The following is a 16,366-nucleotide window of genomic DNA, read 5'->3' as shown; positions in this document are numbered from 1 at the left end:
TATGACAAGGCTGTGTCCTTGGCATTTTGTCAGGAGCAGGGTACCTTTGGTGTTGGATTTCCCTGCCCCCTCTTTGCTGATTACATCTTCCCAAAGGTCTGTGTCCTTCCCAACTCTGGCAGTCAAGTCACCAAGGAGGATCAGCTATTCGCTCACTGGCACTCGGGCCAGGGATTGTTCGAGGCTGGGGTAAAGTTCAGTGTTTGAGCTCGTCTCTAGCATCCAGTGTTGCAGCATGCGTGCTGAGGACTGTAGTGCATTGGTTCTGGCCTAGGATGAGCCGAAGGCTCATGAGGCATCCCTTCATCCCACGAAGGGTGCCTTTGAGACGGCCAACTAGTTTGTTTATAATGGTGAAGCCAAACCCGTGGAGGCGGCAACCTTCTACTGGTTTACCTTTGCAGAAGAAGGTGTAACCGCCACCTTGTTTCTTGAGGTGGCCTTCCCCATGCCTGCTGGGTCTCACTTAGGGTAGCAATATCAATGTCCAAAGTCTGAGCCCTCGGGCAACGATAGCAGTATGCAGTTCCGGCCTGTCGCTGTTGGGGTTCTCCACGAGGGCCCTTACATTCCATATCCCGAACTTCATTTTAAGGGGGTGGAAATGTCTGCGTGAGTTCTTTAGGATAGGTCCAAGGTCGTCCCGTCCTCTGTCATTGAATTACTGTATGCAGACGACGCTTGTGGGAAAATGTGAACTTGTCCACTTTGGCAGAAAGAATAGAAAAGTAGAATATTGGCCCAGAACCTCCATGGAGTGGCAATCACTGTTGGATGGCCACTCTTCTTTTTACTCATCCAAGTCTGGAGCTGCATGTTTCTCGCCCGGACTTCTGACCCAGGCCTGCTGAGAAATGTGCAGAGTAGCTGCTCCTGGAACCCCTTCAGTGTTGGACTGAAGCCTGAAGCGTTGGGGGAACTGAAGTCACACCCCCTTTTTATGGCGCTGGCAGGGTGGGGTCGAAAGGGTGGTTGGGGGTCAGTGGTGGGGGAGGGGGCAGTTCGGAGTGTAAATGAGGGTGTTGGGGGGTAGCTGGGGGTCATTGATTGGGGGGGGGGGTAGCGTTGATTGTGGGTGTGAGGATAGTTGAAAGGTTGGGTGGTCAGGGTGGATAGTACCATAGTTATCCTGGAGTTAGAAACGGTTTTAATCCTTCTAACTTTTCTTGGGTGGCTATTCTGTTAAGAGAGTTGGAACTATCTGAAGGTTCCAATTTAAATCTGAGTTTCAGATGGTTCCAGTCACATGGTAATTGCCCATTGGAAGTTTAAACTTGCTGGGCACCCCTTGCGTGTGGGAACTTGTGCTGGGGGATACCCTCACCATATCTTCTGGGCTACCTCCGGTTTATGTCCCCCTGGGAATGGAAGATCGGGGCCATAGTTTAAATGGAGAGAAACTGCAGAATGCTGCAGTACAGAGGGATCTGGGTGTCTTTATACATGAATCACATGTAGCTACAGCAAGTAATTGGAAGGCAAATGGGATATTGGCCTTTATTGCAAGGGGGATGAAATATAAAAGTAGCAAAGTCTTTCTACAACTGCACAGAGCATTGATCTTATTTAAGGCGGGATACCTTGCATTGGAAACAGTTCAGAGAGAGTTCACTCAGTTGATTCCTCGGGTGAAAGGTTTATCTTATGAGGAAAGGTTTGGGCCTATATTCATTGGAGTTTAGAAAAATGAGAGTTGATCTTATTGAAATAAGATTCTGAGGGAACTTGATGTGGTAGATGCCAAGAGGATGTTTCCTTTTGTGAGGTAATCTAGAACTAGGGGGACACAGTTTAAAGATAAGTGGAACCTCTCCCCTTTTAGACAGAGGTGAGGAGGACTTGGAAATATATCGTCGTTCCTTCACTGTCGAAATTCTGTAACTCCCTACCTAACAGCACTGTGGGTGTACCTACACCACAGGGACTGCAGCAGTTCAAGAAGGCAGCTCACCACCACCTTCTCAAAGGCAACTAGGTATGGGCAATAAATGCTGGCCCAGCCAGTGAAGCTCATATCCCGTGAATGAATAATAAAAAAAAAAATTCTCAAGATGGTTGCTAATCCGTGGAATTCTATTGCCAGAGAGCAGTGGAGGCTGGGTCATTGAACATAGTCAATGCTGATTTTTGACCAAAAAGTGAGTCAAGGGCTATGGGGGAGCAGGCAGGAAGTTAAGGCCACAATCAGATCTGCCATGATCTTAATGATGGAGCAGGATCAATGGCCCTAATATCCTACTCTAGCTCCTATTTATGATCTTATGAGTAGCCGGTCACCTACTGTACAGCTCATTCTTGCCAAAGAAATCTGAACCTCTTTCGCTACATCTTGAGGCAGGTATTCAGAGGAATAGGAGTAGGCCATCAGCCCTTGAGCTTGTTGTGCAATTCAGTCTGACTGTCCAGTCCATCTAGTATGAAGAATGGATAAGAATCCTGAGATTGCTATCTTTGAAGTTCTGTTTATTCTACATCTTATCTTTTGGAAGACATTTCTCCAAGTCATTATCATGAGCTCCTTTTAACTACTGAACCCATCTGATGCTGCCTTGTGCTAACTTCTCCCTACCCTTGCCCAATGTGGCCTGTTTCCATGGTGCTATGGTGTTGCTTGTTGATGCTGTCCCTGAACCTTTGCCACTTCTGATCAAGTAATCAAAATTGAAAGCTTATTAATCAGGCCAATGCCTTCATGATAGACTCAGACTTTCTTTCTACTCCTCTTGTCTCCATTGATTGTCATTTGTTTTCAGTCTTTATCCTCTGTCACTTTGCCTTTGGAGCGAGAACCTTTTGATTAAATCTGTGCTTGAGATGTTGGTGACATTGGCAAGGTGGTATTTATTGACTACCTCTAAATGCCCTTCAGAAGATGGTAGTGGACTGATATGCTGAAGTACTGCAGTCTCTGGTGAAGGCGCTCCCACAGTGGAGTTTACTAGGAAATTCCTAGTTTGTCAGGGTATTGATCAGCGATGAGGAAGGAACAGCAATGAATGTCTAAATTACGATGGAGTGTAAATTGGGAGGTGAAAGTATTCCCCTGACATCATTACTCGGTCCTTTATAAATAGTGTGTAAATGATTGAGAATTTAATTAACTCAACCTGACAACATATGATCGATGGACTTTTATACATAATGCAGAGCACAGGCGACCTTTCATTTTTATTCTGTAAATTAAGACCACCCACATTTTGCAATTTATTATAATTATTTGTATGCTGAAATATTTGTAATTGTTCAATCCTTTTATTTAATTTTTACTTAATGATTGTCTATAACTGTTATGAATTATGATTACTTGTTTACTTGTATCATCATCACAATTCAGCACCTGCTGTCGTGATTAATTTTATAATAACCAATTCTCTGTCATGGTGGTAAGAAGTCACGATGAGGCAGGTCCTGTTGGAATGTCTACACCAGAATGTCTCCTCCCCCCCCACCTCTGTGAAGCATTGTCTTCGTCTTCTGTCCCTCAGTTTGAAACTTCCTGCAAATACCTCAGCTCTAAATATGCAAAATAACCAGGAACACATTCACACAACAATGACTGTGGCTGTCCTGCCTTTGAACTTTATCTAATTTGTATAAAAGCTAAATTAACAGGCCATTTTCACTCTGTCATAGGTTTCAGAAGCATGTGCATACTTACAGGATCTTACCTGACGAAGATGATTTTCTGGCAGTACAGGTAAGAGAAGGCAGACACTGGCATGGCTGATTTACAGGTCCTTTGTAGTGAATCTGTGCTATCAATAATGTGTTGTCCAGTACATGAATCGCTAGTCACATGCAGCTAATTGGGAATAGTTGGAACTAGTAGTATTTTTGATCTGTAAGTACAAAATGAGTTATAGACACCCGAACATGTGACCCAAACACGCCATATTTGCATGCGCATTGGTTGGTAAAATGGCAAGACAAAAAGCAGAGTTCAAAAGTTTTTTTTGTTTGTTGACTCTTTTGCTTAGTTACTGAATAGTGATGGATGTTAAGTAAAAATATCTGTGCATGAAGTACATTTAGCTGTATTGTATGGAAGGCAACAGGAAGATAATCTGTGGCTAGCTAGTGATTTCTATTGGAGAACACTGGGCTAGTGCCAATCAGTAATGAAATATGAGTTTTTGGCAACTGTGGCAGGCCCCACATTCAAACACTAAGATAAAAGCAAAAAACTGCGGATGCTGGAAATCCAAAACAAAAATAAAAAAAAAAACAGGAAAAACTCAGCAGGTCTGGCAGCATCTGTGGAAAGAAGCACAGTTAACGTTTCGAGTCCGTATGACTTTTCAACAGAACTAAGGGAAAATAGAAGAGAGATGAAATATAAGCTGGTTTAAGGGGGGCAGGGGGGTTGGTTGGGGTTGGGGGGTGGGGGGGGGAACAGGTAGAGCTGGATAGAGGGCCAGTGATAGATGGAGATAACCATAAGATGTCACAGACAAAAGGACAAAGAGGTGTTGAAGCTGATGATATTATCTAAGGAATGTGCTAATTAAGGGTAGAAAGTGGAGGTGGGGTGGGGTGAAGAAATCGAAATAGGCTAAAAGGCAGAGATAAAACAATAGATGGAAATACATTTAAAAATAATGGAAATAGATGGGAAAAGAAAAATCCATATAAGTTATTTGGAAAAAAAGAAAAAAGGGGGAAATCGGATAGGGGTGGGGATGGAGGAGAGAGTTCATGATCTAAAATTGTTTAACTCACTATTCAGTCCGGAAGGCTGTAAAGTGCCTAGACGGAAGATGAGGTGCTGTTTCTCCAGTTTGCGTTGAGCTTAACTGGAACAATGCAGCAGGCCAAGGATGGACATGTGGGCATGAGAGCAGGGTGGACTGTTGAAATGACAAGCGACAGGGAAGTCTGGGTCATGCTTGCGGACAGCCTGAAGGTGTTCTGCAAAGCGGTCACGCAGTCTGCGTTTGGTCTCTCCAATGTAGAGGAAACCACATTGGGAGCAACGAATGCAGTAGACTAAATTGAGGGAAGTGCAAGTGAAATGCTGCTTCACTTGAAAAGAGTGTTTGGGCCCTTGGACAGTGAGGAGAGGGGAAGTAAAGAGGCAGGTGTTACACCTTCTGCGGTTGCATGGGAAGGTGCCGTGGGAGGGGGTTGAATTGTAGGGGGTGATGGAGGAGTGGACCAGGGTGTCCTGGAGGGAACAATCCCTGCGGAATGCCGCCGGGGGGGTGAAGGGAAGATGTGTTTGGTGGTGGCATCATGCTTCCCCCTTCCTGGCGGCATTCCGCAGGGAACATTCCCTCCGGGACACCCTGGTCCACTCCTCCATCACCCCCTACAGGATTTTGCAAGCGCAGGCTGTCTTGGCACGGCCTGTACTCTGCCCGTTGTGAACATTGGCTGGGACATGCTGTTTGATACGATCTTGCCAGTCTTTGGGACATAGGACCTACATGCCTGGCATCACACCAGCACTGAAATTCATATACCATATGACTCATTTGTATGATAGGCAGAAAGCCTTTTTGGTTTGACGGTGGCATCCTGTCGATGGCAGATACCAGTCGTGTTGCTACTGCATTGTAGAAGTGTGAAACAGCTAGCTTCACCTGTTGCTCAAGTTTTTGAGATACCTTGCCCTTCCGGGGTAATCTGAAGTAGACTGGGCACTTTGCAGGGCCAAAAGTGACAGCCTTAAGCCCATTCATGAGTTTGCCTGATAGTGTGAAATGATCTTTTGGCAATATCTCTACCAATCAGAATCCACTTGCCAACCAATCAGCACATTCTTCTCATACAGTATAGATTGTTGTTTTTCCCTTATATTGGTATTCTTGCGAGTGTCCTGATGAGTGCAAGACAAAAAACTTTGTGTCTCTTTTTTCAGCAATAATTAAGTTATGTACAACCAAATGACAAGTAGGAGATCACATGTCCCTCTCCATGATTCCATTTCACCTTGAATTAAAAGGGACAGCTTAAAACATAACCGTCTTTTCCAACCTTGCACTCATAACAAAATGTTCAAAGTTCTTGCAATCTTGTATCACTGTTCTCTCTTAAAATGAAAAGGATATTTTAAAAAAAGCGACAGGGTGATGGAGACTAGCGACTGGGAGAAGAACCAGCTGGGAGCCAAGAGTTTTTTTTTGCACAGTCATGTTCTTGATTTGGCTGCTCTGAAAGAGTGGTGGAAGCAGATTCTCAATAGTAACTATCGAAAGGAAGTTGAATAAATACTTCAAAGGGTAGCATTTGCAGTGCTACAGGGAAAGGGTAAGGGAGTAGGTCTAAATGGATAATTCTTTCAAAGAAGCCAGCACAGGCACAATGGTTGTCTCCTACACTGTACAGAGTATTATGCATAAGGCCAATTGTGTAGAATCATAGAATACTTACAGCACAGAGCCCATTTGACTTCTTGTATTCATGCAGACTCTCTGCAAGAGCAATTCTATTAGTCCTACTCCGTGTTTCCTTGTAGCCTTGCAAATCTTCTCTCTTCAGGTGCTTATCTGATTGCTTTTTGAAAAGCAGGATTGATCCTGACTCCTCCACACTCAAAGGCAGTGCATTCCAGATCCTAAACACCTGCTGAATAAAAATCTTTTCCCTCATATCGCCTATACTTCTTTTGCCATTAAAGTTAAATCTGCGTCCTTTGCTTCTTGATCCTTCCACAATGGGAACAGTTTATCTCTATCTGCTCTATCTAGAACTCTGGTGATTTTGAAAACCTATACAAAGATGGCGCATTCACAACTCATCAGGGTAGAGAATTCCAAAGATCCACAACCCTTTGAGTGAAGAAATTTCTCCTCACCTTAGTCCCAAATCAATTGGCCCCTTTATCCTGAGACTGTGCCCCCATGTTGTAGATTCCCCGACCAGGGGAAACAACCTCTTAGCATCTATCTTGCCAAGCCCAAATTTTTAAAAATTCTTTCATGGGACATGAGCACCACTGGGTAGGCCAGCACTCATCTCTAATTGACTTTGAGGAGGTGGTGGTGAACTGCCTTCTTGAACCACTGCATTCTCTGTGGTGCAGGTACACCCACAGTGCTATTTAGGATTTTGACCCAGCAACAGTAAAGGAACAGCCAATATAGTTCCAAGTCAGGATGGTCTGTGGCTTGGAGGGGAACTTGCAGGTGGTGGTGTTCCAATGTGTCTGCTGCCCTTGTCCTTCTAGATGGTAGTGGCCCAGGTTTGGAAGGTGATGTTGAAGAAGGTTCATCGAGTTGCTGCAGTTCTTTTTTATGGTACGCACTGCTGCCATTGTGTGTTGGTGGCAGAGGGTGTGAATGTTGAAGGTGGTGGATGGGGTGCCAGTCAAGTGGACTGCTTTGTTCTGGACCGTGTCAAGCTTCTTGAGTGTTGTTGGAGCCGCACCCATTCAGGCAAGTGGGCAATATTCCATCGCACTCCTGATCTGTCCCCTGTAGATGGTGGACAGGCTTTGGGAAGTCAGGAAGTGAGTTATCCGCACAGAATTCCCAGTCTTGTGGGGACACCACAGCTAGAGATGCAGTTAAGAAAAAGCTAGATAAACACAAGGGAGAAATGAACAGAAGAATATGTAGATGGGGTTAGGTGAAGTGAGGTGAGCAGAGGTTCATGTGGAGCATAAACACCGGCATAGACCTGTTGGGCCGAATGGCCTGTTTCTGTACTGTAAACACTGTGTAATCACAAGGACCACAATACTTCAAGAAGTCCCACCATAACCATTCAGGGCACTTTTAAGTTGGCATTAAATCTGGTTTAGCCAACATCTCCCACATCTGAAGAACATGGTTTCATAGAAACTTGCAGCACAGAAAAAGGCTGTTCAGCCCGTTTCATTCATGCCAGCATGTATAAAAGCATTGGGGGAGACCACAGTGCTAGAATCAGCTTTGCCAATGACTTCATTATGCCGGAAAAAGGCTAAGTATCTAGCCACTGCTTTAGTAACCATCCTAAATTATACATAGTGAGAAATCTATGTGAAGGACCATGCTAGGAAGGATGGCTGCTTGGCAAGGTACTGGGGCTGGTCACTTCCCTTGCAAATTGTATCCTACCATCTTGGTGCTTTAGGGAATGCAGAGCATTGTTCCCTCTAAGCTGCATGCTGTGCAGCAATCTGGATGTTACACGCAGGCCACGCACAAGTTGACCCTTTTAATTCAGCATGCAAAAAGTTTAATGGGCCCATGCACTTAATATCAGCTGCGCACCAGCAAAAAAATTTAGAGACTGTGTTGTTGGAAACATTTGGCAGAATAAGTAATGTAGCTGTTGGTTTGGGCAGGCATTGGTGGTAATCTTGTGATTTCCATTAAAACAGACTTCTCAAGGTGTGCAGGTGAGACGTTTCAAAACACTGACTGAACTCATCACATCCTACCTCCAACCGAACCAGGGCCTGGTCAGCACACTGCTCTACCCAGTAGAAAGGGAGGACAAGAAGGAGACAGCAGAGGACAAGGACTACTCAGGTAACTTATTTTTGGGAGGTGGGTGGGTTATTAGGAGTACTGACTGGTTTCCTCAGCTGAGTGGGATCTGATGTTTTGAGACTGATGACCATTTATCCATTTGTAACTCTTTCCCAGCCCATCCCCACCAATCTGATATTTAGCTTTTTCAATATCTGACTCTTAAGTAGAGAATACTTTACATTTAGGTAGCTCCATAGTGTGTCTCACATGTCTTAGAGCTTCATGTGCTGTGTGTGACTTAGAATATGATCGCTATCTCTCATTTCTCCACCAGCCTGCCCTGAGCTGTTTCCAAGCTTATCCTGCCCAAGAGATTGATCCCATTCTCACTGAGCTGCTGATTACCCAGCTTCCCTTCCTGCTCCCTCTGCTATCTGACATAGCTGGTTCCCTTTCCTCGGGCTCTGTCACCTCATTTTCAAAACTGCTATTGTCATCCTTCCTCAAAAAAATGCTACCACACTCCTTTCTCATTTCAAAATGCTGCCCTTGGACAATGCACTAATGACTCTAATCCTTGACCTACATTTTCTCTTTCGGACTTCAGGAATTTTTTGATTTGGATTTGCCAAGTTAGCAAATCACTCTATTTTAATAAGCCTGTCTAGCCGGTTAATGACTTTGGAATACGGTACCCGAGTGTGTGCTGGAGGCAGGCTCAATTGAAGCATTGAGAAAGGAATTAAACAGTTACCTGAAAGTGAAGAATGTGCAGGGTTACAGGAAGAAGGCAGGAAAATGGCACAAGGTAAATTGTTCATTTGTGGAGCCAGTGTGGATATGAAGGGCCAAATGGCCTGCTGCACAGTAACATTTCTGTAATTCTCCTCTTATTCTCAAGCAGTTTAACTTTTGCTGAGTTTTGAACCGTGAGGAATGTTTTTTCTCATCTATGACCATCCACTTCCATCTCAGCAACGTTACCCACCTTCCTTCAGCACATCTGTGACTTGGTTATCGTTAATCTTGACTATTCTGGTGCTCTCCTGGCTGACCTCCATAACTTCAATTCAATCATCTATCCACTTGTAGGCAGGGAATCACCTACGAAGACCTTTTCCCAGCTCCTGCACTGTTCCCTCTGGAGACCCCGAGGTTCTATCCTTGACCGTCTTCCACTTCTCATTTACATATTGCCCATCTGAAAACACAGCATAGGGTCCGATGACATCCTGATGTCACCCAGCTATAACTCCATATGCCGACCACTATAAATCCTGCTACTGCCTCTATAAATTGTCATATTGTTTAGCCAACACCAAGTCTTTGAGTAATAATTTCCTCTGACTGAATATAGGGAAGACCAAAGTCATTATATTCAGTCCCTGCCAAAAGCTCCATTTCCTCCCCACAGACTCCATCCCTTACCCAAAATTGTCTGAGACTGAATCAGACTGTTCGCAACGCTGCCTTATAGTTGTACTTCCATCAGCACTATTACCAAGACCATCCACTTCCATCTCAGCAACGTTACCCACCTTCCTCCACATCTGTGACTTGGTTATCGTTAATCTTGACTATTCCGGTGCTCTCCTGGCTGACCTCCATAACTTCAATTCACCCAAAATTGTGTTTTTTTAAAATTCGTTCATGGGATGTGGGCATCGCCCTTGTTGAGAGGGCATTTAAGAGCCAACCACATGGCTGTGGGCCTGGAACCACATGTAGGCAAGGACAGCAGATTTCCTTCCCTAAAGGACATTAGTGAACTAGATGGGTTTTTACAACAATCAACAATGGTCATCGTTAGACTTTTAATTCCAGATTTTTATTAAATTCAAATTCATGGCAGGATTCGAACCCAGATCCTCAGAGCATTACAGTCGGTCTATGGATTACTAGCCCAGCAACAATACTAGTAGGCCATCACCTCCCCATCTATGTCTAAACTGGCATATAGCCCCAGTTACCCATCACTGTCTGTACTCACTGATCTACAATGGCTATGGAATTGATTTTAAAATTCTCATTCTTGTTTCCAAACCCTTCCATCTCAGCCCTCATATCTGCACTCTCCTCTAGCCCCACAATTCTCCAAGATCTCCATGTTCCGCCAATTCTGGCTTATTCTGCATTCCTATTTTTAACTGCTTCACCAGTAGCTGTTATTCAGCTGCCTAGGCCCTAAGCTCTGGAATACCATCGATAAATCTCTGCGGCTCATTTTACCTCTTCACAACTTGGGGTGAGGCAGATCCATGTTCCGTCATGATGCCTGATTCCTTCTACTTTGCTTGGGGGTAATTGTACATTTCTGTGTTCTCTACTTCCTTTTGTAGATGGTGAAGATGAGAAACCGCCATTGCCCCCTCGCTCTGCCTCCACCAGCTTCAGTGGCAGTGCTGGCACTTGCCTTTCACCAGTGGCACAAGACGGAGCAGCGGACAGGTAAATGAAATAGATTTTATGAAAGATTTGGGGGCATTCCATTGGCATTGTTAATCTTGTGTAGTGGATTTCCCCATAAGGTGTATAATATTGCATATAACGTGGGAGCAGGGCTCATAAGGTTTATAATGGCTATAAATTCCTAACAGCACTGCAGGTATACCTGCATCACATGGTTCAAGAAGGTGGCTCAACTTCACCATCACCATCACCTTCTCGAGAGAAATTAGGGATAGGCAATAAATGCTGTTCTAGTCAGCAACTCCCAGATCCCACGAAATAATAAATTTTAAAAAAATGTTTATCTAGCTTCCTCCCAAATGCATTGAGCCTTGTGTTGTCACAGTGTAGCCTTGACTTGGTAAGGCTTAAAAAAAACCTAAAACTAAAAAGAGAAGAGCAACACTCTGAGCTTGGACTGCAAGTTAAAATTAATATTACAGTGGTGCAACATTGGGTCCCTAAACCCCCACAAATGAAATCAAATTTCATGGATGGCTTCAAGCATGTAATGTTTAATTTGATTTTCTGAACATGAAACCCAGTGTTTCACATTTGAGGCTTTCGGGTGAAGTTATTCAAAATGATTACAAATGGTAAGCTGTAACCACATGAAAGTTCGAAAATAATATCATTTGGTGATTCAAACTTTGAGATGTTACAGCTGAGAAATAATCTGGCAATTTCTCCCCCCTCCCTCCTGTGAGCTATGTTTGCTGAAAACGCTCTCTCCTCTGAATCCAGGCGGTTTTGAATTGAAGTTCCATTGCAGAACATAGGGATGCAATTAGGCCATGCAGCCCCTTGAACCTGATCTACATTTCAGTTAGTTCATGACTGTGGGAGTTGACACCTCAGTGTGCAAGTGCTGCGCTGAAAGAGATACTTATTTTTGGGTGAAATGTTAAACCCAGTCCTGTCTTCTCCTCAAGTGGATGTTAAACATCCTTTTGCACTATTTGAGTTGTACATGATTCTCCCAGTGTCTTGGCCAATATCTATTTCAGGACAGCATCAATAGGAGTTACCACTGCACAGTTCTTGTGGAGATGAAATCCCATCTTCACCTGGAGGATACCCTCTATTGTGTTGTGTGGCACTACCACCACGCTAAATGGGATGGATTTCGAACAGATCTAGCAACTGAAGACCGGGCACCCAAGAAGTGCTGTGGGCCATCAGCAGCAGAATTGTACTGAACCACAATCTGTAATCCCATCGCCCGGCATAACCCCTGCACTACCGTTACCACCAAACCGGGGATCAACCCGAGTTCAATGAAGAGTGCAGCACCTGGCATACCAAAAAGTGTGGTGTCAACCTAGTGAGGCTACAATTCAGGGCGACTTGTGTGCCAAACAGCGTAAGCAGCCTGCGATAGAGCCAAGCGATACTGCAACCAAGGATCAGATCTAGACTCTGCAGGCCTGTCACATCTAGTCGTGAATGGTGGTGGACAATTAAGCAACTCGTTGGAGGAGGCAGCTCTACAAATGTCCCCATTCTCAATGATGGGGGAGCCCAGCACATCAGTGGAAAAGAGAAGGCTGAAGCATTTGCAACAATCTTTTGCCGGAAGTGGCGAGTGGATGATCCGTCTCGGCCCCCTCCGGATGTCCCCAGCATCGCAGATCCCAGTCTTCAGCCAATTTGATTCACTCCACGTGATATCAAGAAACGGCTGAAGGCACTGAATGCTGCTAAGGTTATGGCCCCTGACAATATACTGGCAATAGTACTGAAGACCTGTGCTCCAGAACTTGCTGTGCCCCTAGCCAAGCTGTTCCAGTATAGCTACAATGCTGGCACCTACCCGGCAATGTGGAAAATTGCTCAGGTGTGCCCTGTACCCTAAAAGCAGGACAAATCCAATGGCCATCATTCTATCCACGGTCACCAGTAAAATGATGGAAGGTGGGAGATGGCGGGAACATGGTTTCAAATCCCACCTTGGCAGCTGATGGAATTTGAATTCAGTTAATAAATTTGGAACACAAAGCTACTCTCAGTAATGGTGACCATGAAACTATCATTGATTGTTGTAAAAATCCACCTAGTTCACTAATGTCCTTAAAGGAAAGAAATCTGCCATCCTTACCTGTTCTGGACCGACAGCAATGTGGTTGACTCTTAACTGCCCTCTGAAATGACTGAGCAAGGTCAGTTCAAGGGAAATAGGGATGAACAACAAAGCTGGCCTTGCCAGTGATGCCCACACCCCATGAAAGAATAAGGAAAAGCAGTGCTATCAAGCAGAACTTGCTTAGCAATAACGTGCTCACTGACAGGGTTCTTCTAGGGCCAGTGAGCTCCTGGTCTCAATACAGCCTTGATTCAAACATGGACAAAAGAGTTGAACTCCAGCGGTGAGGTGAGAGTGGCTGCCCGTGACTTCAAGACAGCGGAGTGTGGCATCAAGGAGCCCTAGCAAAACTCATGGGAATTGGAGGGAGAGATTCTCCACTGGTTGGACTCATATCTAACATAAAAGAAGATGCTTGTGGTTGTTGCAGGTCAGTCATCTGGGATCCAGGACATCACTGCAGTAGTTCCTCAGGGTAGTGTCCTTGGCCCAACCATCTTCAGCTGCTTCTTCAGTGACCTTCCTTCCATCATAAGGTCAGAAGTGGGGATGTTGGCTGATGATTGCACAATGATCCGCACCATTCACTAATCCTCAGATACTGAAACAGTCCATATCCAAATGCAGTATGACGTGGACAATATCCAGGCTTGGGTTGACAAGTGGCAAGTAACATTTGTGCTATAACATTCTCAACACACAAGTGTCAGGCAATGACCATCTCCAACAAGAGAGAACCTAACCATTGCCCCTGACGTTCAATGGCATTGCTGTCACTGAATCCCCCTCTATCAACATCCTGGGGGTTACCATTGTCCAGAAACTGAACTGGACTATCCGTATAAATACTGTGGCTACAAGAGCAAGTCAGAAACTAGGAATTCTGTGACAAGTAACTAACCTCCTGACTCCCCAAAGCCTGTCCATCATCTGCAAGGCACAAGTGTGTTGGAGCACTCTCCACTTGTCTGGATGAGTGCAACTCCAACAACACTGAAGAAGCTTGACTCCACCCAAGACAGTGCAGCCTCTTGATTGGCACCACCTCCACAAACATTCACTCCCTCCACCACCGATGCACAGTAGCAGCAATGTATACCATCTACAAGAAGGACTATAGGATTCACCAAGGCTCCTTCGACAGCACCTTCGAAACCCATGACCACTACCATCTAGAAGGACAAGGGCAGTGGCTAGATGGAACCACCACCGCCTGGAAGTTCCCCTACAGGCCACTCAGCATACTGATTTGGAAATATATCACTGTTCCTTCACTGTCACTGGGCCAAAATCCTGGAACTCCCTTTCTAACAGCACTGTGGGTGTACCTATACCTCATGGTTAGCAGCAGTTCAAGAAGGCAGCTCACCACCACCTCGAGGGCAACTAGGGATGGGCAATAAATGCTGGCCTAGCCAGCGAAGCCCACATCCCATGAATGATCTTTTTTTAAAAATTACCTCTGATTAACTGGCCGTTTATCCTGCTTGTTATTGGATATTACTGTGTGGGAAATGGTTGCTGCATGTGCGTAAAATGACCATACTTCAAATAAAACTATGAATTTATCTGCTGAGCCGTCTTTTGGAATGGGCTGAGGAAGTGAAAGTCTCAAGTCTCTTTACAAGAATTTTCTTTCAGAACTGCTTTGATGACACTTAGTATTACCAATGAGAAGGTCCCAGGTTCAATTCACAGTCTATGTTGGGTTAGTTGAATTTATCTGGAGCAGCTGTTGGGATATATTTGCTTTCAGCGCCCTGGGGCTTGAGGATTCAGGGAAGATGATTAATGGTTCTCACCCCAGATCACTATCTATTAATCCCTGGAAAAACATCGTGAACCAGATCCGACCTAGTTATGTTGTTCTCATGGTGGAATAACTTGCTGCCATTCAGTGTCTTGACTCGAGTGAAGAGTGGACACTTGGGCCAAGGTTACATATAGAAGCTGACCCCAGAATGAAGCAGCACCTTCAGCAGAAGAGATGATTGAGGGGAAGAGGAGGAGAAGTGACTATAACTTGCTAATCTCAGGAAAATTCTTTTAAGTGAATTACAAACAACTGAAGTACTAAACATAAATGCACAAACATCACAACTAGTGATTATTGAGCATTCTGCACAGGTGTGAAACTACAACTTCATCATGGAGATGTCACATTCACACCTAATGTAGAGAACCTCTATTTCTCCCCCCCCCCACCCCCGCCCTGGCAACATTGCCGCCATCAACCCTCTTCCTCCCTTTACCTAGAATGTACAGCACAGAAATAGGTCATTCAATTCTGTCAGTGCTACCGTTTATGTTGCACAGGAAGCTCCTCCCATTGTTGATCACCTGACTATCGGCATAACCATCTGTTCCTTTTTCCCTCATTTATTATTTAGCTTCCAATTAAATGCATCCATAATGTCCCTTTAACTGCTACCAGTAGTATCAAGTTCCACAATTTTGCCACACACTGGGTAAAGAAATTGTTTTGAATTCCCCATTTGATGTTTTGGTGACTATCCAAAATGATGGCCTCTAGCTTTGCTTTCCCCATGCTCTGAACTTGACCTTCAATAATTTAAAGTAGGTGTTTTATTACATTAAAGGCGCCATATAAATAGGAGTTATTTTTGACCCTTCCAACCCCCAGCCTTAAAATAACTATTGTCTACTCAGCTTATATCGGTTTCCCTGTGGAAAGAAGGGACTTGCATTTATGTAGCACCTTTCCATACTCCCTGTGGGCTGCGAACGCTGGGTGGTGAGGATGTGTTGACCAGCTTCTCTGAGCTAGAGGGAAGGTGAGAAGCAGGGAAGAAAGGAAGCACTTGCAGTTATATATCCTTCCTTTCATGACCTCTGGGTGTTCCAAAGTAATTCGCAGCTAAGTGTAATCACTGTTATAATGCAGGAAATGTAAGCCAATTTGTGCAGGACAGTCATGAAGCTATTGATGTATGCAATGTTGGAAATTATTTTTTTAAAAAAGAGGTTTAGCCTGTGGGTGTGTCTTTGTATGTCTTAATTGGATCAAAGCACCCAGACTAGCTGGCTTTAATGTATAAAAACAAAAAAACTGCGGATGCTGGAAATCCAAAACGTAAACAGAATTACCTGGAAAAACTCAGCAGGTCCAGCAGCATTGGCGGAGAAGAAAAGAGTTGACGTTTCGAGTCCTCGTGACCCTTCAACAGAACTGAGTGAATATAAGGAGAGGGGTGAAATATAAGCTGGTTTAAGTTGGGGGGGGAGGGGGGCGGGTGGCGGTGGTGTGGTTATAGGGACAAGCAAACAGTGATAGGAGCAGATAATCAAAAGATGTTACAGACAAAAGAACACAGCTGTTGAAGGTGGTGATATCTAAACGAATGTGCTAATTAAGAATGGATGGTAGGGCACTCAAGGTACAGCTCTGGTGCGGGTGGGGTGGAAAGACTAG

The 16,366-nt window shown here is 44.6% G+C and overlaps 1 protein-coding gene across 1 annotated transcript in view; it reads left to right on the top strand.

The window, feature by feature from the left end:
- Window positions 1-16,366, top strand: part of inppl1a (inositol polyphosphate phosphatase-like 1a) — a 209,712-nt gene that overhangs the window by 99,403 nt on the left and 93,943 nt on the right. The window contains exons 2-4 of the mRNA XM_041198873.1: window positions 3,634-3,697; window positions 8,309-8,459; window positions 10,742-10,850. Coding sequence (XP_041054807.1) covers window positions 3,634-3,697; window positions 8,309-8,459; window positions 10,742-10,850 — 324 coding nt within the window. The remainder of the gene's footprint in view (window positions 1-3,633; window positions 3,698-8,308; window positions 8,460-10,741; window positions 10,851-16,366) is intronic.

This window comes from Carcharodon carcharias, chromosome 11, assembly GCF_017639515.1.
Source record: "Carcharodon carcharias isolate sCarCar2 chromosome 11, sCarCar2.pri, whole genome shotgun sequence".
Taxonomy (NCBI): Eukaryota; Metazoa; Chordata; class Chondrichthyes; order Lamniformes; family Lamnidae; genus Carcharodon; species Carcharodon carcharias.
The sequence above is the reverse complement of the archived record's forward strand: the minus strand, read 5'-3'. Positions and strand labels throughout refer to the sequence as shown.